Source organism: Gobius niger, assembly GCF_951799975.1.
Source record: "Gobius niger genome assembly, chromosome: 16".
Classification (NCBI taxonomy): Eukaryota; Metazoa; Chordata; class Actinopteri; order Gobiiformes; family Gobiidae; genus Gobius; species Gobius niger.
Genome location: NC_136867.1, coordinates 2,186,883 through 2,214,413, shown reverse-complemented (window position 1 = coordinate 2,214,413; position 27,531 = coordinate 2,186,883). Strand labels below are relative to the sequence as shown.

General features: G+C 45.5%; 1 protein-coding gene across 1 annotated transcript in view; it reads right to left on the bottom strand.

The window, feature by feature from the left end:
• msrab (methionine sulfoxide reductase Ab) overlaps positions 1–27,531 on the bottom strand; it is a gene marked incomplete at its 3' end in the record, with an annotated part of 94,974 nt that overhangs the window by 3,056 nt on the left and 64,387 nt on the right. Inside the window, exon 5 of the mRNA XM_079574243.1 lies at positions 20,501–20,607. Coding sequence (XP_079430369.1) covers positions 20,501–20,607 — 107 coding nt within the window. The remainder of the gene's footprint in view (positions 1–20,500; positions 20,608–27,531) is intronic.

Genomic DNA, 27,531 nt, shown 5'->3' with positions numbered 1-27,531 from the left:
GTGTACTACATCTGACATCTTAGTACGTGTACTACATCTGACATCTTAGTATGTGTACTACATCTGACATCTTAGTATGTGTACTACATCTGACATCTTAGTACGTGTACTACATCTGGCATCTTAGTACGTGTACTACATCTGACATCTTAGTATGTGTACTACGTCTGACATCTTAGTATGTGTACTACATCTGACATCTTAGTACGTGTACTACATCTGATATCTTAGTATGTGTACTACATCTGACATCTTAGTATGTGTACTACATCTGACATCTTAGTACGTGTACTACATCTGACATCTTAGTACGTGTACTACATCTGACATCTTAGTACGTGTACTACATCTGACATCTTAGTACGTGTACTACATCTGATATCTTAGTACGTGTACTACATCTGATATCTTAGTACGTGTACTACATCTGGCATCTTAGTACGTGTACTACATCTGACATCTTAGTACGTGTACTACATCTGACATCTTAGTACGTGTACTACATCTGATATCTTAGTACGTGTACTACATCTGACATCTTAGTATGTGTACTACATCTGACATCTTAGTACGTGTACTACATCTGATATCTTAGTACGTGTACTACATCTGGCATCTTAGTATGTGTACTACATCTGATATCTTAGTACGTGTACTACATCTGACATCTTAGTATGTGTACTACATCTGATATCTTAGTACGTGTACTACATCTGGCATCTTAGTATGTGTACTACATCTGACATCTTAGTATGTGTACTACATCTGATATCTTAGTACGTGTACTACATCTGGCATCTTAGTATGTGTACTACATCTGACATCTTAGTACGTGTACTACATCTGACATCTTAGTACGTGTACTACATCTGACATCTTAGTACGTGTACTACATCTGACATCTTAGTACGTGTACTACATCTGACATCTTAGTACGTGTACTACATCTGACACCTGGACGTCATGCAATTTTAGAAAACACACAATAGCTTCTGAATGAAGCTGAGGAGCATCACAAACCGTGAAGAACAGGTAAAATACAGGTATACACGTATATTTGAGGTTGATAAGAAACAAACTAGTAAAACAGGAGGTTTCAATGTTTTCAGTCAACATGGGGCTCGTACATGTCGACTGCGCGTCAGTGTCATTTTTATCCAGCTGAATATCAATAACAAAACATTATTCATATAAAGATAGTTTCATTGAATGTCCTTCAGACAGAAGCAGCCACACACGACTGTAACCGAGCAGTCATTTAAATATAGTCGGCCATTTAACATGAGCCTATGAATAAAACACGGCTGGCACCTCAGCCTGAGCGGGACCAAAGACCTGCAGTAATGCTGCAACATCCTGTACTGTCTCTATAGGCTCCAGACTTTGGTCTGAGCGCTCCTCATCACTCCAACACCCACACCTCATCTTTGTGATGGGACTATGGATCTGCAGGAGACAGATCTCTGAGTCGTGTGTTTGAGAGAGCAAGTGTCGCACAACCAGCACTGGATGCACGCCTTCCTTCCTCTGTACATCCAGTGAAGTATGCAGACGACCTCACACTGACGGAGCTTCTGACGGGCTCAATGCCTGGTCTGATGCAGAGGGCTCTGGACTCTGTGGATGAGTGGGGTCAGGAGTTTTCCCTGGCAGTCAATGGATCAAAGACTAAGGACATGCTGGTCAGAACCAGGAGAGAGTCTAGCATCCCCTGCCCTCCCCCACCTGAAGTTGGTGGTCAGGCAGTAAGCAGAGTCACCAGCTTCAAACTGCTTGGTGTCCAGATATCATCTGACCTCTCCTGAGATGCTCATGTGCGGTACATGCTTTCTAAAACACGCCCCAGGATATACTACCTGAGTGTGGCCAGGAGAGCTGGACTTCCCTCTGATGTCCTCACAATGATCTGACTTTCATCAGACCTGTGCTGGAGTGTGCCAGTCCTGTGTGGGGCGGCCTCTCTGAGAGCCTGTGGCCCGGAGCAGGTGCAGAAAAGGTGCTGCAGGATTATTGTTATCCCACCATCCTCCATCCAATCTGTGAGTGAGAGGCGGGACATGGCCACACTGCAGACCCTCCAGAATATCCTGAAGGACAGTTCCTCTCCTCTGCACACCTTCATAACTCAGGCCCCCACCATTGGAGACCAGCTCAGGCACCGAAGACCATATGCAGCCAGGAAGAGCAACACAAAAAACATGAAATGTCTTTTATTCCTCGAGCATTAACGTTGTTTTACAAATCTGTTTTAAAGATGTTTTTATTCATTTTTTTGCATATTGCTGTTTTTATTCTTTTGTAATTGACACAATTCAGGTTAAACATTTTGTTATTTCCTGCAATGTCATATTTAATAAACCTAAACCTAAACCTGAACCTAGGTGGAGAGGGTGAAGAGGAGGCAGAGGAGGAGAAGGGATAGAGGAGGGAGAAGGGGAGGGCGAGGCAGAGGAGGAGAGGGTGAAGAGGAGCTGCAGAGGAGGAGAGGGTCCAGATGATCTGCAGAGGAGGAGAGGGTGAAGAGGATGGGAGGGTACAGGGGGGGCGGGGCCAGTGAGTCATGTGACAGAGGGATGTGACCTGATTTGGTAGTTTATGTAACGCTCCAGTCGACTGCGTCTCTTCTGTCAGCGTTGACCCGAGGGCTGGTTAGTCTGTGACTGCATATGTGCACCCTCGCCAACTCATGGGACTCACACACACACACACACACACACACACACACACACACACACACACACACACACACACACACACACACACACACACACACACACACATTCATGCAGGATATGTTTCCCTTTTGGGGTGAGGCGTAAGTGGGTCATAAAAAACATATGACGCAGCGATTCGTTCTGACAGATTTGACGATGATATAGAAATGTCCATATGTGACGATAACAGATTCTTACTTTTATCCACAGTCCGCCGCTCTCCGCAGAGCCTTCGCATTTACAATTTCAACGCAATCCTGGATTTAGAAAAGCTGCTTTGAAAACAAAAAAGCGAAATGGACATGATACGTTGCCCTGTGTGACCTCGGGACGGGGATGGACAGAGCAGAGGAGGAGAGAGCAGAGCGGGATGAGTGAGGAGATTAACGTGACAATGAAGGCGCTCCGCTCGCCAAACGCCACGGCGGAGCGCGGCGCAGAGGAGGAAAGCTTTTGTTCTGCCGATTAACATCTAAAAATACGAAGATGGAGCGCGGATTTGGAGCGAGTCGGCTGCGTCGCTCCGGGCCAAGGGGAAAACTTTTTCTTTGAAACATCCACAGCGCTGATATTGATTGTCAGAGTGAAGTTTGCTGGGAGAGGGACAGAGATGTTAGTCAGTGGAGCTCACATGCAGCAGCAGGAACACACTCACACCAGAGGAGGGTCTGCATAGAGCTGTCACAACAACAACAACAATCACAAGTGCGCTGTGTTGAGCCAAGAAACCATATTATTGAAGATGTTTTAAGGCCAGTCTAAATATGACAGTTTAAATATGAACTTTGTTTGAAAAGTATATGTCACACACGGCTCATCTACAGAAAACCCCACACATCAGACCTGCGTTCAATGAAAGCTTGAACCCTTGACTTGACCTTGGATCATATCGTGATAAATAGTAATTAACCGTGAATACAAACAAAATCCACTGTGACAATGTGCCCCATGTGAGTTTTTTATGTTAACTTGAAATTTGATAAGCCTTTGTAACTTTTTGGTTTCTTTTTAAATAAAAGGACAACATATTTTTAAAACTGTCGCAGCGTGATGCCAGATGTGTTCATGACACACATCTGTGTCTTTTGCAAATGCTCTGAGGTGTGAGAGGCACATTCACTAACATGACCCAAACATAAAAGCTAATGTTAAAATAAAATGTCCCACCATGTCATACCCCATGTGACAAATGACCAGTGTTGCCACAGATCACTTGAAAAAGTAACAAAGTTACTTTGCTGATTACTTGATTTTAAAAGTAACTAAGTTAGATTATAAGTTACTTTATTAGTTACATTCAGCTGCGGCCGACAACATCTCCACCGTCACAACACAGTCATGACAAACCTTTAACCAACAGTCACATCAACAAAGCTGAGCAGACTCAGTAAAGTCACGTATGTCCCCGTCTCTCCCCTACCAGTGTGAGTGTCCTTATATCACGTCACTCGCCCAGATTCAAAAAGAAATGTCTTTTTCTCCATAGCAAAATCACGAAATAGTAACTCAAAGTAATTTGAAAAAGTAACTTAAATCTGATTACTTGTTTGGAAATAGTAATGCGTTAGATTATTAGTTACTGAAAAAAGTAATCTGATTACAGTAATCCGTTACTAAGTAATTAGTTACTGGTCATGCGACAAATTACCCCGCGTGACAAATAGCCCCAGTCTCCCTTACTTCATCTTAAAATATCCCACTATAAACATGAAATACAGCCTACTTGAAGTGAAATGGAAGGTATTACAAAACTGACAAAAGATGGACATATAATAAATCAGAAAGGAGATTGTTTCATAAAACATACAATATCTCAGCTGATTTTGATCAAAACTGTTTTCACCTACGGAGAGCTTAGAGTCTGATCTTTCAGACGAGCCACAGCATGTGTCCATATATAACATAGAAGACGCTGTGGTGCTAAGAAGATCAATGAAAAAATGATCACACCACTGAAATAAGTTATGCTTGAATGTCATTAATTGCAATACATTAATGCCAAAGGCCATATTAACTTGATTAAAAAATGTAACCAAGTCCCACCAAATGAGGAGATGTCTGGTAAAACGAGGACTTCTGGTCGCCCTAAAGTTAGGGCTCATGTACAGTTGTGATCAAAAGTCGACAAACTCTGGTGATCTGGGCCTGATATTGTGCACACTACAAAAAGGTTTCAATGGCTACTAAAGGTCAGCATCCTCACCTTGACCTGTGACCTGTGCTTGTAATGACTGTGTGTGTATAAAAGGTCAGTGAGTTTTGGGATCCTGACAGACCCTAACATCTTTCATCCAGAGCTGCACTGACGTGTCCCTGAGTCATGAGGAAAGCACGAGAATTGTCAGAGGATCTGCAAGAAAAGGTCGTTGAACTGTGTAAAATGGGAAAGGAATATAAAAAAGATATCCAAGGTACTGAGAGCATCAATCAGCAGTGTTCAAACTCTAAGTGGAAAATGCAGGATTCTGTTGAAACCAAACCACGTTCAGGTCGACCGACAGGATATGCCAAACAGCACAGAGACAAGCCTCAACATTTCTGAAACAATGTCATTTAGAAAGATGAAACCAAAATGTAACTTAATGTAACTTAATGTTACATTTAGAGGATCAACAAGGCCTGTGATGAACAGTGACCATTCCTCCAGTGAAACACGGAGGTGGATCACTCATGTTGTGGATGTGTGAGCTTCAGGGACATGTTATTAAAGAATACTGGAGGAAAAGTGTCTCATCAGCCTGGAAGCTGCACATGGACGTTCCAACATGACAACGATCCAAAGCACAAGGCCATGTCCACCTCTCACTGGCTACAGCAGAATAAAGTGAAGGTTCTGGAGAGGCCATCTCTATCTCCTGACCTCATTATCATTGACCCACTCTGAGGAGATCTCAAATGTGTAAATGAGCAAACTCAGTTGTTTGACCACAAATGACTTCACACAACTATGAGTGAAAAAAGCCTTCTTGTGCTGTCATTCATATTCTCTGACAAATGGCCCCCAAAAAATCAAACACTCTGCCTGGGCTTATAAACTTTTGAGCACAACTGCATCATTTTAGTATCATTATACTCCACCAGCTGCTCCCAGCCTTTTTTGTCCCACTTTTAAGAAAGTAGCGGCGCAGTGCCGAAACATGCTTTCCAAAGTGGTGATCATCATGATCATCATGATTATTATTATTAGTCTTTCCTCTTTGCACATTTTCTGTCAGGGTAAAAAATCCTACCCACACATTCTGAAAAACATAAAGAATCCTACAAAGAAAGATGAATATTCAAATAGTATCCATGACGCCTTTTTTTGAATCCGCACTGCCCCCTGCTGAGTGCACGCGGACCCCCTGGATGGGAAACATCGCCGTACACTACACGTTTTACACGAAAGAGGAGCAGGCGAGCGACTGTACGACACGCTCCTCCAGCTTTTACAAAAACCCTTTAGCTTCTCCACATTTTGCCACGATCTGGTCCACAAACTTACATATATTTAGTTGAAATTTGATGTGAAAGACACACACTAAGTGACACAATCGTGAAGCGAAATGAAGTTCATACATTTCATTTGAGAGATGCTCAAAGCTTTGGAAATCTTTTAATAACCTAGCCCAGCTTTATACTTCTCTGTAACTTCATCCCGGACCTGGTGTGTTCTTGGTCTTCATGATGCTTCTGCTCCACAATAGTCTCTAACAGACCTGAGACCATCACAGAGCAGCTGTATTTGAACTGACATTAGATTACACACAGGTAGACTCTATGAGGTCATAGGTCAACATGTGATCATTCAGAAATCATCAGGAAACTTCTGAAGGCAACTGGTTGCACAAAAAGGAAAGGCTATGGAGACTTTTGCACATCACACTTAGTGTGTGTATGTTTTTGCAAAGATCCAGCACCAGCACTCTCCAGACCATTCCAAGTGACACCACCAAGTCTTTCTACATTTCAATATACGATTGAGAAATGCATCTTTGTCTCATTTCACATGTATTTATTTCTCTCTCTTGGTACGGCGTTTTTGTTTTTTTCTGCAACCTCCATTTGCAGTTTCTGTGTTCCACATTGTTTTACTGGATGCTTTTCTACATCTTTGCTCTGTTTTTGTGCGGTTCAGTGGATTTTTTTTTACTGCAGAGAGTCCGTACTGGCCATGAAGGACCCAGGGTCTACAGGAGCTACAATATGAGCTAAAGACATTTTACATGTCTTCTTCTGAAACACTGAAGAGGCACCGATCACCCCCCACACCTGCAGCACAGTGGAGGCGTCACAAGATGAGCTAAACGAAACAGGAAATGGACAAATGAGGAGGTATCTGGGCAAGGCTCACAGCTAAGCTACACACATTTTTTTTGATCAACTTTTTATTGGTGCAATGCCATTATTGCAATTTACAATTTTGTCCAGTATAGTATACAGGCTTAGCACCCCCCCCCCCCCACCCCCCCCCATTTCTTTTCCCCAATCCCTCTTGAGATGGGCATCATATCTGTTGAATCATCAAATGATACCCAAAACTGAAGAACCTCCGGGCATTGCCACACTATATGGAGAAAAGTACCATTAGTATTATTAGTATTATCTGGACAAAAATCACAATATTGATTGTCTTTTATTTTCATTAAATGTAGTCTCCTAGGATATAAGTACGCTCGATGGATAATTTTATCGTGGATCATTAAGTAATTAGGGTTTCTAGCTACACACATTTTCTGTCTCGTTTGTTCTGGCTAATGTATGTTCACTGGAGAAAAATACGGAATATATTCGTCTGCTACTAGAAGATGGTGAAAGACTGTTGTGGAGCGGAGGGAGCTGTGCAGTAGGAAGAGGAAGGAGGAGCCGACTAGTGCAGGACACCACGCTCTGACCCAGGAGGCGCTGCACCGTTTCAGAGGAATATTGAAGGCAATGCTGAAGGCAATTTCGTTGCACAGCTGTCCAATGACAGATAAACCATTTACTTACTTACTTAAAAAAAAACACTTCAGTTCCTCCGGGATTTTTCAATGATTATAACTATTCACACCAAATCTAGCAGACTCTGTGGAGAAGAATGTCTTCAATCTGGTTTGTTTATGAAATGTATGAACTCGAAGTGAAGGCTCTCACAGGTGCTGCTCTGGCCCTCTCATTATCAGTGACAGATCCTACTTACTGGCAACACATTCAACAGAACTCTATGTCAACATGTCACAAGTTCTTTGGGAAATGATACATTTATGAAAAGAAATGCACTTTTTTTAATCTCCCTTCCCTTTAGCCTTGGTATTTTTGTAGCTCACTGGCATAGGGGTGATTGGGAAGAACGTCCTCCCCAATCTGAACCCGCAACATCGCGTGGTGGTCAGGGACAGTGCCTTTGGACTGGCTGACCGGGGTGGTGGTCCCTCTCTTTAAGAAGGAGGATCGGAGGGTGTGCTCCTCCTACAGAGGAATCACACTCCTCAGCCTCCCCGGTAAAGGTCACTTCAGAATCATGTATTTATTAATGGCCACACAACAGAGATGGTGGAATCAGCACATTCTGCTCACATCTCCTGTGTCAGTCACATACAGAGTCAGTGCAACATTACAGACAGATTTAGGTAAAGTTACTATGGCAGCTGGGGAAAAAGTATTCTTAAATCTGTCTGAGTTGGCTTTCAAAGACCTGTAGCGCCTCCCAGAGGGCATGAGTGTGAACAGGTGGTGAGCAGAGAGTGTGGGGTCAGAGGTGATTTTCAACACTCGCTGTGTGACACGTCTTTGATACAATGTCTCTACAGATGGGAGTGTGTGGCCAGTGAGGAGGATTCTGGAGGAACAGCTTTCATCCTGGTCTCTATACTCTCAGTCAGGTGCTCAAGAGTTCATAGGAGTTCACCCAACCTGTCCACATGTGCTTTGTGGAAGTGGAGGAGTTAAAGTATCTCGTGGTCGTGTTCATGAGTGAGGGACGGATGGAGCGTGAGATGGACAGACAGATCAATGTGGCGTCGGCAGTGATGCGGTCGCTGTATCAGACGGTCGTGGTGAAGAGGAGCTGAGTTTGGGGACAAAGGTCTCAATTTACCGGTACATTCCTACTCTCACATGTGGGCATGAGATCTGGGTAATGATAGAAAGGACAATGAGTTTCCTTCACAGGGTGGCTGGGGGTGAGGAGCTCTGTTACCCGGGAGGAGCTCGGAGTAGAGTCACTGCTCCTTCATGTCGACAGGAGCCGCTGAGGTGGCTCAGCCATCTGTTACGGAGCCTCCTGGACGCCTCCCTTTGGAGGTGTTCCAGACACCTTATTGGGAGGAGGCCTCGTGGTAGACCCAGGACACACTGGAGGGACTATGTCTCTGAGCTGGTCTGGGCATCTCTGCTCAGACTGCTGCCTCTGCGATCGGGCCCCGGATGAAGTGGACGAAAATGGAAGGCTGGATGTATTTTTGCAGGTTAGTTTGTATTTTCTGCTCATAAAAAAATATTTCTATATGTAGTCATGCCAAACACCAACAGAGGGCACAGTTCTTCCTCTTTTGAGATAGTGAGCAGAGCAGAGCAGAAAGTTTGACCATGAAAAGGATCAGCACAAGTTCGGTGAAGGTGTCTCTAAACACGTCAGTGTGACGTCTGTCGGAGCATGCGCTGGTGTTCAGAGAGTTTGAAGGATGACCCACCACCTGCACGACAGACGTGGGGCCTTTGGTTTACTGTATGCAGAGTGTGATGTCTTTGGAAGAATCATTTGTCATCAAAAGCAAAGTGTGACCTACTTAGTCTCTCCGTTGCCATGTTTGCAGTCTCTCCACATCCTTTCACTGGTGTGTGATTATCAGTTTTCTCACGCCCTTCCCCTGCTCCATCCACACCTCCATCTGCTGAAGGACAGCACAAGCAGACCTTACTGTCAGGCCAGGGGTTAGAGGAAGAGCGGGGAGGTGAGGGGTTAGAGGAAGAACGGAGAGGTAAGGGGTTAGAGGAAGAGTGGGGAGGTAAGGGGTTAGAGGAAGAGCGGGGAGGTAAGGGGTTAGAGGAAGAGCGGGGAGGTAAGGGATTAGAGGAAGAGCGGGGAGGTAAGGGGTTAGAGGAAGAGCGGGGAGGTAAGGGGTTAGAGGAAGAGCGGGGAGGTAAGGGGTTAGAGGAAGAGCGGGGAGGTAAGGGGTTAGAGCAGTGGTTCAAAACCTGGGTTTGATCGAACCCCAGGGGTTCGGTGAGTCAGTCTCAGGGGTTCTGGTCAAGATACACCTGACTCACATGAGCCGTGATGACACGCCCCGCTTCAAGGGTCTGGTGAATATGAACCTCCAACAAGGTCAAGGACCACTGGGTTAGAGGAAGAGTGAGAAGGTGAGGGGTTAGAGGAAGAGCGAAGAAACGAGGGGTGAGGAAGTGAGGGGTTAGAGGAAGAGCGGGGAGGTAAGGGTTTAGAGGAAGAGCGGGAGGTAAGGGTTTAGAGGAAGAGCGGGAGGTAAGGGTTTAGAGGAAGAGCGGCGAGGTGAGGGTTCTCTCTTGCACCCTCTGCTATCCCCCAACATCCTCTGCCCTCATATCCACGCTTCCTCTGCGTTGCCACCATCATCTCCATCCTCTGCACCCTCTGTAATCATCCCACGTTCACGTCACTCTCGCCCATATCCACTCTCCTCATCTCCACCTCCCATCCTCTGCATCGCCGCCATTATCTCCATCCTCTGCACCCTCCCTCTCCCTCTCCCCCCCCTCTGCACCCTCCCTCTCCCCCTTGTTTTGCCTTTCATGCTCATTAAGTGGGGTAGCCTTATCAGAGGGCACAGTCGGCGCTGCGAGGCCCTCCGCACATACACGCGTCTCCTCACTGGCTCCATAAACCCTTTTGTTCACACGCCGGTACAAAAAAACCCCAGCCCGATCCTCCTCTTCGCCTCTCCAAAGCCCCCTCCTCCTCCTCCCCCGCCTCCTCCACCACCACTGCACTCGCTCCTAATCAAGCCCTCACATCCCTCTTCCCCCACACCCATCCCGCTCTGGGGAGACAGTCGGGCTGGGTGGAAAGCCTTTGATGTTCTGCAAATTTCAAATTTCATTATAGCGAACCCCTTCTTCTCCTTCTTCTGCTCCCTCTATCCTGCACGACTCCCCACCCCCCTCCGCTCGCTTTCTCGCTGCCAGCCCCAACCCCAGCTGAAGTTAAGAAAGTGAAAGCCCTGCAGAAGAGGCTCTTGCGATGGGTAAATTATTCATCGTCTTGGAAGCGTGGATGCGCCAAATGCACGTCTCCTCCAGAAAGTGGGGAGAGGAAGGTGGGACCGGGGTTTGGAGGAGACGGTCTCGTTAGACGGGACGTGTCTCCGAGAGGGACAGGGCTGAACATGTCCACAGGCGGGAGGTCTCCTGGTGTGCCTCCTCGGCCTCATGTCAATATAAACATGAACGATGTAGAGCAGAGTCAGATCAAGGCAGAGATGGATTCAGATCTGAGCCACAGCACCCACAGAGGCTCATGGTTAGAGTCACCTGCTGCAGGATTCATTGTACATGTTTTGAGTGGCACCTATACACAGAAACAGGGAGAACACACACACTCCACAGAAAGGCCCCGCCCAGAGGAGGAAACACACTGAAGACTCTCTGTGCTCGCTGCTCGTCTTCATGCCCCCTCACGTCTGCGGGGCAGCCCCCCAGCTGATCAGTGCTGGGTCCACCGGTCTGTTTGGGACAGTGGTCAGTTCTGGGTCCACCGGTCTGATCGGGACAGTGGTCAGTGCTGGGTCCACCGGTCTGATCGGGACAGTGGTCAGTACTGGGTCCACCGGTCTGATTGGGACAGTGGTCAGTGCTGGATCCACCGGTCTGATCGGGACAGTGGTCAGTGCTGGGTCCACCGGTCTGATCGGGACAGTGGTCAGTGCCGGGTCCACTGGTCTGATCGGGACAGTGGTCAGTGCTGGGTCCACCAGTCTGATCGGGACAGTGGTCAGTGCTGGGTCCACCGGTCTGATCGGGACAGTGGTCAGTGCTGGATCCACCGGTCTGATCGGGACAGTGGTCAGTGCCGGGTCCACCGGTCTGATTGCTGCATTGACATCAGTTTGAGAGTGACGCCTCTTAGAGAGCATGTAGGCGGGACTTCCCCTGAGGCTGAGCAGCAACAAGCCTCCACAGAGCTCCAACCTGTCAGTCAAAACCTCAGGCTGAAATGTTTTCATTCCATAGAACAAAAACCAGAATAGTTCAAAATCTGATACCCAACCCAGTGTTGTCACTTGGGTCACAGAATTTAAATAAATAAATAACTAAATAAAAAAAAGAAAGTGTTTGGAGCCAGGCTCCATTGGAATCCGTTTTAAAAAGTATCTACTGGAGTTGCCCGGCAAATGAATCTGAAAACAAAACAAAAAAGCTTCACACATGCACGTGCACGCACACACACGCGCACGCACACGCACGCACACGCACGCACACGCACGCGCATTATTTTACATTAGCGTATTTTAATCGCATAGGCAAAATAAATCAATCAGTCGATAAATCACTCTCATTTGTTATGAAAGTGCATTAATGGTGAAGATTCCCAATAATAAATACTCTGTGCAAACATTAGCAGAGCAATAATAGCTTATAATTCAGTTGTGATTAGAGTATCCAATCACAGACAACCTAACACGTGACAACGCGGTGCTATTGGCTGTCACAGTCAGCTGTGGAGGCGAGCGAGAGGGGGAGAGATGGCACTGACGGGATCTGATCCACATCTGAGGAGTCAAGTAAAGTTTGTGCGGGACACAGCTCCATCTGTGGAATTTGAAAATGCTGTTCAGTCCCGCGTAATGTGGGACGTCTGGTCACGCTAGTGGTACAGGATGAGACCCGGGGCCGAGGAGAGGCCAGGCTGAGGAGGGGCAGAGGAGGGTCGCAGCACAGCGGGGAAACGACTGAGCGCTGTCCTGTGAATGTTTACATGTTATGGCCAATACAAACATGATAACATGTAAATGTTTGTTTGGTATTAGTTTAAGCAGACACTGTTCATTCATTCTAGTGATTTTGATGAAGATCAGACCACATTTTATGACCAATTTAGGCAGAAATGTGAGAAATTCCAAAGCGTTCATATACATTTTTGGTGCCACAGTAGTGTCACACTGCGAGGCTTGGTGATTTTTAACTATTAAAAACTCTAAACAACCAATCTACACTCTACAAACGTCAAAATGTATCTTTTTTTTTTTTTAAATGAAAACGTGTCTTTGGTAGAAAAATGAGATTGATTTGTGCAAGGAAATGATAGAACTGTGTATCAGTATTTTAACCAAACCTGCAGGTGCTTGTATTTTCTACACATTGGATTAGTTGCATTGCCTAAATAACTATGTCAAATTTAGTTGATCATTTGAATCCTATGTGTGTTTTTGCTTTCAGAATTCTATGGAAACAGTCTTTAGCATCTTTACAAGATCTATCTCCGTCAATAAGAAGCACACAGAACAGAGCTGTAGAGTTACATTTACGGCTGGTTCTAACTTCTTATTTTGGTCAGCCAGTGAGTGCAGCTCAGGGTGGAAACTTAGCATCTTGCTGAATCTCCCCCAGCAGTACACAGCGGGACGAAGCATTGGTGATTGTTCCCACCTTTTGCTCTTTGTACAGCACAGCGATCTTTCCATTTTTATGTTTTGGAGACCGCCTTCACAGATGGGAAAGACCCGCAACATAAGGCAAGCAGAAACCAGCATGTTCTCGTGCACAGGGTCTATTTCCCTATGTTAGCTCTGGGTCTGACCTTTACGTCACCTACACTTCAGCACTGAAAACATACAGACTGTGTTAAGCATAATGCAGACTCTGAGATGATAAAGCCTTCTCCCTTAGGCCGATTGTAGAGAGTGGTGGTTAATACCTGCCGCTCCTGTGTAGTGATATTCTTCTGACTTACTCTTTCACAATAAATCTCTCAGTTGCTGGAACAGTGACAGCTTTTATTTTGTAGGGCCAACAGGAAGTGCAGAGGTCTGTACTGTCTATAGGTTTTCAAAGGAATCCCAAATGAAGCATGATCTGTGTGTGATTTGCTTGCACCAGTGCAGAGGTGTCTCTTGAAGCTGTTCTAGCTCTGGGCGAGTGCTTCAGGACCGTCCCCTGTGAGCTCCCTCTCCGGGCCCTGCATGATCAGCACATGAGGGGAACATACATTTTTCATGGCAGGTTGCAGGATTCCTGTTGTCGGCAAAAACATGGCATTGTTGGAGTTTTGAGAGCCATGAGTGAATGGATTATTGATGCTGTCATGTTTTATACACAAGCACCTTCTTCCACTTGGTTTACACTTGTTTGGAGATTCTGACTTTTAGTCCATTCACAGGAGCTACGTCCACACACACAAAACATACGTTGCATCTCACACGGAATAGGCCATATGCACGGGAACGTCATGATTCTCAGCCATCATCCTGTCTCTGTTATTTCACTACGTGGTCTTGTCTAAAGTGAGTTACTGGTGGACAGTGACAGCATCATGTGAAAAACATCGCGTCAGGACTCAAAGAATTGAAAGTAAGTTTTTTTCTTTTGAAGCTAATGGCTAACAATAACTGAACATGAAAATAGCAACAATATTTTGAACGAGCAAAAAAAAAAAAATGGGCCTGTCTTTAATATAACTACTTTCAAATTGTTTAATTGTTATGGTGGTGTTTTCTGATGCTAGCCGCTCTGAGAGAAAGGGCCAGATCTTGTGGTTCACAGCGCAGGCTGTAGAGCAGACGACTGCGCAGACGACTGCACAGACGGGTGGCGCTCCTTGCAATCTTCAGTGTCATACCTGGCGCAAAAAGTGGGCAGGACAGGAGGGGGGGACAGACTCGCATTGCGATGTTGTGGTGCCGCCCCCTCCCCATGCTTTCCCCAGACCTGCGGGAGGCGGAGGTTTGCGAAAGGGGGGGTTCTCTTGTACACGCGTAACATGCACGATGCGAGCGCAATGTTTAATAAAAATAAAATAAATAAAAGTGTCCCTCCGCTGCTGCAGATCCAAGACGAGCGGGCGGGACAGAGAGGCAGCAGCCTCGCGCTGGACACCGTTCGAATGCGCAAAGTTACGAAATGTACAGGATTTAATTGTTCAGAAACTGTCATATCGGCTGCGGAGGACTTGCAGAGTCATGCAGCAGTTGCAAGACTGACACACGATGGAAATGTCTCCTTAAAACTCAGATCAGACCTGGTGTTGTGGCACTTGAAGGCGTGTGTGGTTTATTTATGGAAAACTGTTGTTGTCTTGGTGTTGGGGGTGAGCGCGTTGATCTACAGTATCAAAGTAAACCCGTGCGTAACCTACGCTCAAACAGACTTTTCAAGGCAATTTCGCTTTTGTTTTCAATTTGACGTCGATTCTAAGGAAGAAGACAAGGCAGCGCGATGTAAAGAGGAACATAATGTGAAGGTTACCACAGAAGAGTAGCACGAGTGCTGCTTGTAATAAACCACGCCTCAGTCGGCCTCTTTTTCTTAAAAAAACGCCCTCTCCCTAGAGGCGCAGCAAACCCTGCGCCACATGCAAGATCGTGCGTGTATTATTTTGCGTTTAGAGTTGCGCACGGACTGCGCCAGTCACAAGATCTGGCCCAAAAAGTCCTACCTCAAAAAACGCAGACGTTTCCTGCAGTAAAGTTATACTTTATTAATCTCTGTAGATAAATGTGTTCTCTGCATTTGTCCCATCCTCAATGTCACTGGGAGACCTGTAGGAGCAGTGAGCTCCAGCATGGGCTGGTGCTCCATGATGTGGAGCCAGGCTGGTGGTCAGAAACACCTGGCTGGAGGATTAACCTATTGCATATGTTTTGACACGGGAAGAACATGCAAGCTCCACACAGAAAGGCCCCGTCCTGGAAGGAATCGAACCCGGGACCTTTAAGCTGTGAAGCACGAGCGCTAACCGCTTCTCCACCGGGCTGAAACATCCGACGTAATGTTTTGAACACATAGCGAGTGACTTCGATCAGGAACTCACGCTCAGGGATGTTTTCTTGAACTCTTCGTTACAGCGCTGTCTTAAAGGGCATGTGTGCACAGCTTACTGTGGCCAATGTTTGGTAAGTGACAGGAAATGACACTTTATCACCATGGACTGTTCGGATGCATGTTCAAAGGCAGGAAATATGCAGCACCAATTAAAATACACCATCAATGGCTGATTACTGCACTACATTGTGTAGTAGTAGTAGTAGCAGTAGCAGTAGCAGTAGTAGTAGTAGTAGTAGTAGTAGCAGTAGCAGTAGCAGTAGCAGTAGCAGTAGCAGCAGCAGCAGCAGCAGCAGCAGCAGTAGTAGTAGTAGTAGTAGTAGTAGTAGTAGTAGTAGTAATAGTAGTAGTAGTAGTAGTAGTAGTAGTAGACATGTGTCTTTGGTCTGTTCTCAGTCTCCTTTATGAAGGGCTCTTATCAGAGTTACATATGGGCTCCTGGCGCTCACAGAGACAGGAAGGAGCCTGTTTGCTCCACCCACTGTCCACAGATGATGGGTCGGGGGGGTACAGGGTTAATAATAATTACCCATTAAATCAGGTATTTTAGCAACAATCAGGGAAAAGGCTCGTTAAATCCTGGAGGGACTGTTTCTTATTGCCCTGGTGGGTCTGAGATATGTTCTTCAAGTAAACTGCGCTCTGTTTACGTGTCTGAGGGCACGCGTGAAGACCAGACAGCTACATATCAACTCGTCTAAGCTGAGGTAAGAACATATGTCAGTATTTAAAAACAGTGGCCTGTTCCTTTGACCTTACTCAGTAAACTTCAAAACAACATTTAGCCTCTCCATGTAAATATTTGTTTCAATGTGCATTTTTTATTTATTTCAACACCTCCATGAGCACTGTCAACACGCAGCTACCAGGGGGCGCTAGTGCAGTCACTTCCATGGAACAGAGTGGTTTAGTGTTGTTATTGTAATATTCAGGACAGTTATCTCCATATGGAGCTAAGACCGTCCTAATACTGGTCACAAAAGTATTGGACAATGGTCCACACTCCGCAGATGTGCTTTTATCCGTATATCTGGCGTGTGCCTGGGTCAGCGCGGGTCAGTGGGGGTCACCTGGGGGGGTCCGTCACGTAATGGTCTGTCACTCCTCTGCCTCTCATCTTATCGCTCCATCCCCTCCAAAACTCAAACCCACCCCTCGTATTGCACCGTCCCAGCTGTGACCCTGCCCGACCTCCGACCTCCTGCTCAAGGCCAAGGTTGAGAGGTTGTTGCCACGGTAATTGAACTTCTCCTGCCCCAGGAGACCACTGACCCCACGTCTCTAAGTAGCCATGACGATCTGCCCCCTCCCCATATTGTTCATGAATGTCATTTAAGGACAAAGCCCTGAGCTAACCAGGACAATGGGGATGGAGTCCATATCATCTGACACGTCTTCACAAACCTCTCTGTCACCACGGGCTGGACTCTGCATGTGCTTCATGTGAAGATGAAATGATAATAATAATACAATTGAACTGATCTGAAACTTGAAATCAATATAATATATCTTTTGTCCTTCGCAGAGACCTTATGGTGGTTTTCCATTGAATACATTGTTTGACCAGAGTACACGCGTTTGCCCGGCTTCACTCGTCTTCAGTTTCCATTAGAAACAGAATACACATTACTGCAGGGACAACAGAGCTGCCATGAAAGTTTGTGAGGCCCGATGACAACAATGTGGACACATACTGCCTTTCCATGGGGGTCATGGAATTAGCCAAGGCAAAAAACAGAGGACAAAAGCACCTAAATACTATATACTGTGAAGGTAAGCTACGTGCAGATGTGATGCTAACACTATCTAAAGCTGTGCTGAAAGATGATAACGTTACATCACCCTTTTTAAAAGAGTACGATGTTGTGAAATATTAAATCTCATAAGACCTGCCTATGTTAGTGAGGGCGGTCCTCTCTCGTCTGGCCAATCAGATTTGTTCACACCACACTAGCATCGGCGCTATAACGCACCACCAGCACAAACTCATTGTTGTTTTTCATATCCGCTAAGCTAAACAAGGATGGATGCAGTTCCTATGTCAAAACTCCATGTATTATGGCTCCAGGTTGTTATTTTATTTATATTTATATTTCATGTATTATCTCCACTGATGGGGGTTAATCAAGTTTTCTGAATTAGATTTTCCATCTCAGCATCTTCCAACAGTGTTTCAAATACTACCTGTGCAGTAAAAAAGACGAGTGTCAGACTTTGAATCCCACTATAAGGACCCAGACCTGCAGTCACAGCACATCTGACACACTGTACTGACGTCTGCGCTCACACTAATCCACAGTTAGCACTCACGCCTCACAGCAGGAAGCTCCCTGGTTCACGTTGAGCACTAAAAGCATGCACTATGATTCCAACCATTCCATGGGCCCAAGCATCGAAGGATGGGCCAAAAGCAAAGGAGCAACAATAAAGTTCTCCATAACACAGTGTTTTAAAACCACAAAGAGAAGTTTCCAACCAATAAGAAAGAGTCTCTTAATGGTTCCCCAAATCAAGGCAAAGCATAAAAACAAGGCACTCACAGAAAACACAATAGTTAGACCATCCAGAGGAAAGAGATCGTTCAGCCCATGTCAATCATCACACAATATATTCAGGATTTTTTTTTGTGAAATGTACATTTTTCTACCACATTGTCAAACTCTTGTCCTATATTGGTGATGTGCGGTTGGTGTTGGGGGACGGGTCGACAGAAGGACAGGAGGAGGACGCGTGTGGGGTCAGGGACATGTTGGTGACCTCTGGACCTGCTCATACCACCTCTGCCTGGGCCTTTGTGAGCGGCGCGTGGCGTGGATGGAAATGGGATTATCTTAACCAAGTGGAAGAGTGGGGGGTCAGCGCCCCAGAGACCTCTGCAGACCAGAGGGACAAATGGGGCGCTGCACAAAGGGTTAAAAATGCATGACTCTTTGGGCTCCTGTGTTCCATCTTTTCATACGCCTTAAGACCAGATGATTTTGTAGAGCAGCCGTGTCCCAACGGTTCCCCCTAAAGTAGGGGTGTTAGAATAGTTGGGCGTGATGATGACAGTGGAGGCATACATGGAGCAGAGATGAGGCGGCGTAATACACGTCCCACGCATAAACACAAGCAGAGATGTTGGAGAAACCTGCCGTCACAAACACACCATGGCTCTGTGGTTCCACAATGAAGTACCAAAATCACGTTACTTTGCCATGAGGAGTGACATGGTGACTCAGCTAGTTTAAAAAGTGACCACAGCCCAACCGTAAAGCCACATTCAGACCGAACGTGATGGAGGCAAAAACATTGCAGATTCCGTCAGGCGTTTATGGCTTGAATATTTGGGGATCACTGGCTTCTATCGCGGGATTGTCTCCATCGCTTCAGGCCGATCTACTGCGCCTGTGCAGTTCAGTGACCAACTTATTTCTTTCCTCCACACTTGGGGCCAGGTTGGGAACAGAAACTATCGCTTCTTATTTTGTTCACATATTATTTAATGCTCGTTGATCTAGCGCTAGAAAAGTTGTGTAACTGATATAATGCAGACTTTGACTGTTCCAACTCCCTACACTTGGCACTCGTATCTCCCTGCTTCTCCTCCTGCCTTTGGGGGACACTCAGTCACACATTGCCCCGCCCGGCTCGGAGCCTCGGAGGCAGCCCGGGATGGCTCATCGCTGCCCCCGGTGTCCGTGAGCTCTCCCTGGGGGAGACGACAGTAAAAAAGCAGGTCCATCTCATAAGCACGGACAATCCTCTCATGTGCTCTCTCTGCCCAACACTGCGTTATTGTGTCTTTATTTTCAATGTCACTAAATATTTCCAAGTCTTTGAGTTTGATCTGGTTTACATACGCTCCTCCATCGTGTACGGTCTGAATGTGGCATAAGAGGAACATATCAAGGAAAATGGACTTGACTGAAGCTTTGTGGTTCTCCGTCAGTAACAGACCTGCAGTATTTTGCTTCATGGACACAGGTTTGAGTAACCTTCACGTAGGTTGCTTCCTGTCGAAGTGCTCCAAGGTGTATTTCCTGGATTGAGTCGAGTAATAGGTGAACATCACTGGACCACATTATGAGCACTACTGCACGCAAGCTGTGCCGTTGATTTGTTAGCACGCCGGACAAACCTTCTTCCTTGCCGTGAGTGAGTGCATTAGACAGCACATCAGCACAGCGCCACCTGCTGTTGTGGAGTGTGCATCTTTTAAAGGGGACACAACATGTTGCACTTTGGCACTCTAAGCAAATATGAACAGCACGGGAAGTCCTTAAAAGGCCTTTGTTTAGAAGGCCAAGACCACCAGGTCTTCATCATTTATTAATATAAAAAGGTATATACTAGAGGCCATAGGTGAGTGAGTGAGTGAGTGAGTGAGTGAGTGAGTGAGTGAGTGAGTGAGTGAGTGAGTGAGGGGGTGAGGGGGTGAGGGGGTGGGGGGGTGAGGGGGTGAGGGGGTGAGGGGGTGGGGGCTGCTGCACCGAGGAGTATGGAGTGAATGAATAATGACAACATTGTGGCGCTTTGAGAAACTTGGTAATGCAGGCTTGTAAAGCGCAATACAAGTGTAAGACATTATTATTATTATGACTTTGGCATCTTTACAGAAAAGTATTGAAGTATCTTTCAACTGCAGTAAAGATCATTACAGAAGAAAAAGCTCAAGTGAAAGTAAAAAGAATGATACAAGTGAGTAAATGTATGAGTATACAGTATCTGCCTCTGTGCAGGCCATTGCCAAGTGTAAATGGACAGAGCTCGCGGTAGTGTTGATTTCTAGGAACCTTCCATATCAAACCAATGATGTGTCCGTGCTGTACCTCCTGATAGAGCGCCTTGCTCTGCAGCGCCACCTGCTGTTGCTCAGGACAGGAGGTGAAGATGACAGAGCGATACTGAGTGCCGATGTCGGCGTGCTGCTTCATACCTGCACACAACACAAGCATCTCGGGTCAGCCTGGAGAAGGTGGAGAAGGTGGAGTTAGTCCTTTCATGAGGACCCAACTCACAACGCAGATATGAGCTTTCATAATACTACGTATAATATTGAAATATTGTACACAATAAAAAAACACACACATTACAAGAAACAGCAACAACAGTAACGGAAAACAGTTCATTTCAGAGAAAATCAGTGACAATAGGAGAGGAAAACGAAAACATGGCTTTACAGCCAGTTTACAGTTCATTAAAAGAGACCTGATGCAAGTTGGTCATTTTATACTCATTTTATACTGAATGCTTTTTTATTTGTGAATAAATCAACATTACACAGTTTTGATCAAGGTTAAAGATGAGCGCATCAGTGGGTCCAGAGTTGTAGAGGAATGTTCAGGTGCTCTTCGAGGACAAAAACCTTTGCAAACATTGGGAGGAAATAAAAGTGTCCAAGGCTCTCTGAGAGATCTAGAATAAAAGTCCTTTATTGGGCAGGGGGCGGCTGTTTTACAGTTTTTATTTGAGTATGTTTACAGCCCGTGGTCTCATTCATCCTGGTCTATTGTTTGTTTTAAGTGGTCGGGGAAACCGGAGTACCTGGAGGAGACTGCGCAGACAAGGGCAGAACATGCTGGCTCCACAGAAAGGCCCCGTCCAGGTGGGAAAGCAGACAAGGGACCTTCTGGCTGTGAAGCACGAGTGCTAACTGATGCTCCACTGTGCCGCCCATACCTTTTAAGTTGACAATACTAGTTTCAACGGGTTGAGGATGTAGTGATATAATAAAGTCATTTGAATACATTCTTATTACTGATTTATTTGACCGGGACAAATGCAGTCAGACAGTAACAAAGCAGCTGATGTGATAAAGAGTCCTTCTCGGCTCCTGTCCCAGGGCCTTTCCACATTATCTTTACAATACTTTTACAATGACACATTCATTCATTGATCCTCCCTCGCTTACAGGTCAGAAAACTTTTTGAGAAGGTTTCTGACCTATAGGCGAGGATAAATGAAAATAAATGATACAACCTTCACCCCCAGTTCACTCCAATATGTGCAGTTTGGCTTGTTTCTGAGCTCAGTCGTTTAGTCCAGTGGTCCCCCTGTGCTCTGTGGCCTGGGCCAAGGCTGTCCTGCAGGGATCCATGCGCAGGAGAGCGGGTTAGGCTTAGTTAGAAACCATTTAGATGACTTTGTATTGTACATCACATTTCACTTGAAGATCAATGACCAACCAGAATGTTAGAGATGCAGTTTCTGCTGCAGATGAGATGTTTTGATTTGAAAATGCTGTTCTTCCCCGTGGCCCCGGGCCCTCAGTGCCCTGTCCTCGGCCTGTGCTCTGATGAAGCTAACATGGCCTCAGCCTCAAAGGCCACCACGCAGCGCTGCCATTGGCTGACCACCAGGGCCTCTGCTCTGATTGGCTGTTGGCAGGGCTTCTATGACTGTGCTGGCCTCAATGACCTCGGGCCCCCAGGCCACGCTCGACACTACCAACACTGTGCCACCAGAAGATCAGTGCCACCACGGGGAGCGGTGCCACTGTGATGTGAGGGACATCCACACGTTTCAAGTTCTCTGTTTCATGTTGCTCATTTGTGAACCTGTTCACTGACAATGGTAATAAATCTATTCTGATTCTGAGGTGGAGCTTTGTCAGTTGGCAAAGTGAATCAGGGCAGACTGCACAAATATATGCACTGATTTAGACTCTTGCTCCCCTGTTCATGATCAATAAGAAGTTCTGAAGCCGTCATCTGGACTTGGTGAAGACTCACAGCTGAACAAGTGCAGAGGGGAAGATGAGAGGAGAACATCACATCCAGTCTGTGTGACCCAAATGGACGACTTGAAACCTTTTGTCTCATTATTCCAGAAGGAAAACACTCTCCTCATCTGGTGCAGCGTCTGACCATCCAGCACTGGCACAAACCGGATCTGACCCAGAAAGTCATGCGAGCTCCACACAGAAAAGCCCAACAGTGAGGAAATCCAATCCAAGATCTTCCTTTCTGTGAACCCAGAACAGCATGGAAGGGAAACCAGCCCTGAATATAGGCCAGTGGCATCGTTCCAACGAGAGGAACTAGCCAGAGCTGTTTACAACGCCTCGTGTCTGAGCTCGGGTTTAGTGCGCTTGATGGAACAACAGATAAAGTAAGAGTTAATTAGTCCGCTCCATCAGCCGCTCTGTTTACCAGGATTTAGAGGATGGATTTGTGTTCGCAGACTCCATTGTCCCTGTAGGGAAAGTTGTTCTCTGCATTTCCCTGATCCTTCATCCGGCGCCTCAGGGCGGGCAGGGACCCTTCTCCAAATCTTGCATCACAGTTTTTGATTTGTTGTATCGCTGATAAGTCCAGGTAACTCAGGTCAGACAGACTCACTCTGTTGTAAGTCTTTAAAGGACTGTTGCCTGGTCTTAGCGTTACTTTGCACCTTTCATTCATTCTGCACTTTGTTCATCGTCATGTTCATCGTTCAGCCTGTGACAAACTAAAGGATTGTTTTGGAAGGTGAGCATTGTCAACGTACCGTGTTCTTTTCTTCTGTGACTCAATATTATACTTATTAAACGCAAGTGTAAAAAGGCCAAATGTGCGCATATACACTACAGCATTACAGATGTGAACTGGAAGACAGCTCAGTTGTCATGGCAACGTTTGGCAGACCAACATGGAGGCTCTGAGGGGAAGTTTGATGCAAAGTTTAGATGAAGGAGGCTGTGTCAGAGTGAGCGGATTAAATTAGAAAGGAAAGTGCTTTTTTATGAGAAGAGGAAGCTCCCACAGACCTGACGCTGACATGGTCCGTCGTCACGTGTGCCGCGCACCTCTCGCTAAAGCCAAGCTCACAGAAACAAACTCGCCATTCTCGCCATTCAGTGTTCCTTATCTCGCCATCCTTTCCAGAAAAAAGTCTGTTGTATAAATTGTGAATTACTGACTTTGCTGATCCCGGGCGACTGACCTTAAAAATGGCCTGACGTCCTCGGCCGCAGGGGTGTGGAAGTTGCTTGGGTCGAGGGCCGAAATTCAGCCCCCACGGCGGGTTGTGGGCCGCATATATTGTAAGGACTGTGGCAACAGCTTACACTTACTGTGCTTCATCAGCCTGTGTCATTCACTCCACACTCGATGGCAGTAAGTTACTATTGTAGCCACAGCCGCCCTGGGGAAGACTGACCATTAACCGTGTGGCTATAATATGCTGTTTATATCCTGATCTCTTATTATTAACACGTGTGGAATTATTTCCTTTTTTAAATGGAAGCTGCCCCCTAGTGTTTGAGGATAACATTAAATAGCTCCTTCTCACACTGGGTCAGGCTGTGCAGTCGTTCTATCTCTATCAGAGCCTTGACTGTGGAGCTCAGACTCTTGTGTATCAGTCTGACTCTGAGTATTTATGCCTCTACTGTGGAAGCACAGACAGACTTGAATGGTAGGACTAGCGCATTGTCTCGAGTTCATGTCTCCGGGTCCCGCACCGATGGTAAATAAACATCTCCTGTATAAGACATCCAGACTGCTGCCTGTTCATCTATCCTCTCCAACACCAGTGTTAATTCTCTAACACCTAGTGGCTGGAGTGAGCAAACTGGTTATTTCTTTAAAAATCCATAACTCATCATCTGGCCTTGACCTTTACACATGTCAAGGTCATTTCAGGGCTTTCCTCACTTTGCAAACTTGCACACTATCACTTTAATGTCCAACACTCATTGCTGTCATTTAGTTGTTGTTTTTTTTTACACATTTTTGTATTTTATGTACAGTATTTACAAATACTCAAAATATAAAACCATCATATTCATGTTGGTTCACATCAATGAGCTCACATTATTCATGTCCAAATCTAATTTTCAAACTTTTCTGGATGTGTATCTATAATGCCAGCCTGACTCTTTTATTTCTTTCCGAAGTGCATTCCATAAACTCATTTAAAAAGGAAACAAACAGCTAGCTTATGAGCTAAAGACATTTGAATGGACAAACAAGGGGGTATCCGGGCAAGACTCACAGCTAAGCTACACAAATCTTCTATCTTGTTATTGTTCTGGCTAATGTTCATTCACTGGATTATATTCGTCTGCTACGGTTTTCAAATCTTTCCTGAAGAAAATGAAAAGGGTTTAGTGACTTACATTTAAGATAAAGAGGGTTTGACAGAGCTCTAATATTATACAGGTATAGAGTGTTTTTCTTTGGAAGCTGAATAGTGATTTACTGATGTATTCCAAAACATGTATAACTGTGCTCACTTTCTATGAGAAATATTGAATCTAATGGAAAAAATGCCAGGGGTGCCAACACTCCTGTCCATGATTGTGTATGTTTTAATTCCAAGACATATATCAGACCACAACCCCGGCAAACAGCAGCCCCGCCCCCACTCCCCCCCCATCCAAACCGCTGTTCGTTATTTTACATCCATCAAAAGGCCGCAGTAATTATTAATGATCCCCTCCCTGTTCCTGTGCATTATGCATGAGTCTGGCCTCCGAAAGCGCCGGGTAATGGGGGGAGGGGCCAGGGTCACACGCGCACATTCACACATGCACACTCACCAAATCACTGAGGTCACAGCTATACGCCCACCCAGACAAAATATTAATTAAGCACCCCCCAGCAGTAATAGGCATGAGGCAATTTCAGGCTGCACCCAGTGGGGGTTTGGGGGTCTCCGCTCAGCTATAGGCGTCACTCTGTGGTCAGGGAGCTCAGAGCAGCATGGGGTCACGCCAGGGCAAGCACCAAATCCTCCAAATGTGATGAAAAGACAGTGTTTCCTGCAGGTCTTTCTGCTGGTAACATGAGAAAACAACAGCAACGTCAACCATTAGGGGCTGAGACGGTTGGAACGGTCAGGAACCGCACTTTCGGGGGTAACGGAAGGAAAAAATCTATCAAACAAACAGAGAAGACGAAGAGAGCTCGCAGGGAGGCTTCTTGGTCATTTGCTGAAGCTGCGTTGGACAGAAGTCTGCGTTCCAAATTATTATGCAAATGACATTTTTCTAAGATTTTCTAAATTGTCAACTCAAATGAGAGTCAGTATAATTTTCAAGTCTTTAACTGGTAGAGGATCATTTAAATGTGGTGGAAAAACTCTCCCAGTGATAACAGTATTTTTTTCATAAATAAATATAGTAAAAACCTCAAAATCTCCTGTTCCAAATGATTATGCAACTCATCGTTTCAATACATTTTAAAGCTTGTAATTAACTGAAAATGGTCATTTGTTGTATTTGTAGCATTAGGAGGTCATATTTACTGAAATCAAAAGCTATTTGAATCAAAAAAATATTAACAGGTCAAGTTATATTTTACCATAGGAGCCCTTGTGTGATAGCAGCTTCAAAATTCTTAAATCCATTAAACTTGTGAGTTTTTGACAGTTTTTGCTTGGATTTGTTTGCAGGATGTTAGAATAGCCTCCCAGAGCTGCTGTTTGGATGAAAACTGCCTCCCACCCTCATAGAAGTTTTTTGTTGAGGCTCCAAAGGTTCTCAACAGGGTTTAGGTCAGGAAAGGATGGGGTCCACATCATGAGTTTCTCTCCTTTTATGCCCATAGCAGCCAGTGATGCAGAGGTATTCTTTACAGCAGGACATGGTGCGTTGTCATGCATGAAGAGGACTTTGTTCGGGAAAACACGGCTCTTCATTTTGTAGCATAGAAGAAAGTGGTCAGTCAGAAACTCCACATATTTTTCAGAGGTCATTTTCACACCTTCAGGGAGCCTAAAAGGGCCTAAAGGGGCCGACCAGCTCTCTCACCATGATTCTGGCCCAAAACATGACTCCGCCGCCTCCTTACTGACGTCACAGCCTTGTTGGGACATGGTGGCCATTCACCAACCATCCACTACTCCAATGATTTGACCATCCAGGGTCACACGGCCTCATCAGTGAACAAGACTGTTGAAAATGAGTCTTCATGTATTTCTGAGCCACTGCAGCCGTTTCTGCTTCAGCTTCAATGAACAGTTTAGGGGAGGCCCGGATAGAAGGTTTATGCACAACTGCAGCCTCTGGAGGGTCCGACACCTTGATGTTCGGGAGACTCCAGAGGCACCAGCAGCTTCAAATACCTGTATGCTGCTTTGTAGCATCTGTTCTCTTAATCTAATGTCTAATGTCTGGCAGAAACCGTCCTCATTGTGCCTTTATCTGTACAAACCCGTGTGTGCTCTGAATCATCCACAAATTTCTTATCAGTACGATGATTACGCTTAATCTTTCATGAAATATCAAAGGTTTTCCTACCTAGACCAAGACATTCGACCATTTCACGCTTTTCATCAGCAGAGAGATCCTTTTTCTTTCCCATATTGCTTGAAAATGATGATCTGCTTAATAAAGTGGAACATCTTTTTTCAGTATTTTTTCCCCTACTCATCCCAGGTCTCTGAGATTGATGTCAGTGATTCAAAGAGTCCTGAGACACAATACCATCCATGAGCTTCATTAAATAAATATTTTTTTTCAACCTTTTTGACACAAAAATGCAATTTGCATAATAATTTGGAACACAGTGTACAGACTGGAGGAAATATGCCTCATCAGCAGCATTGGTCACAGACACAAAAACTCTACCCATAGAAAGTAATCCATACATGTAGAGGTCACGTCTGTAGCTTGTCAGCCTTTTCTCAGAATAATCTATTTAACTGGGCCTGTTGCAAAGTCTGGGCACTCCAGCTTTAGCTGTAGTCAGGCTGGTTACCGTGAAACAGTAGCAGTGGTATCATGAGATGATGATCAAGTATTGAAAGCAGGAACAGAATTGAAGGAAGTAACTTGGTTGTTTCAGCTCAAATAAATGATTTTTGCCATAAAAAAAAAAAAAAAAGTATCCTTATTTTTTTTGTTTTATAAATTTTTCCCAATGTTTGCCCCATT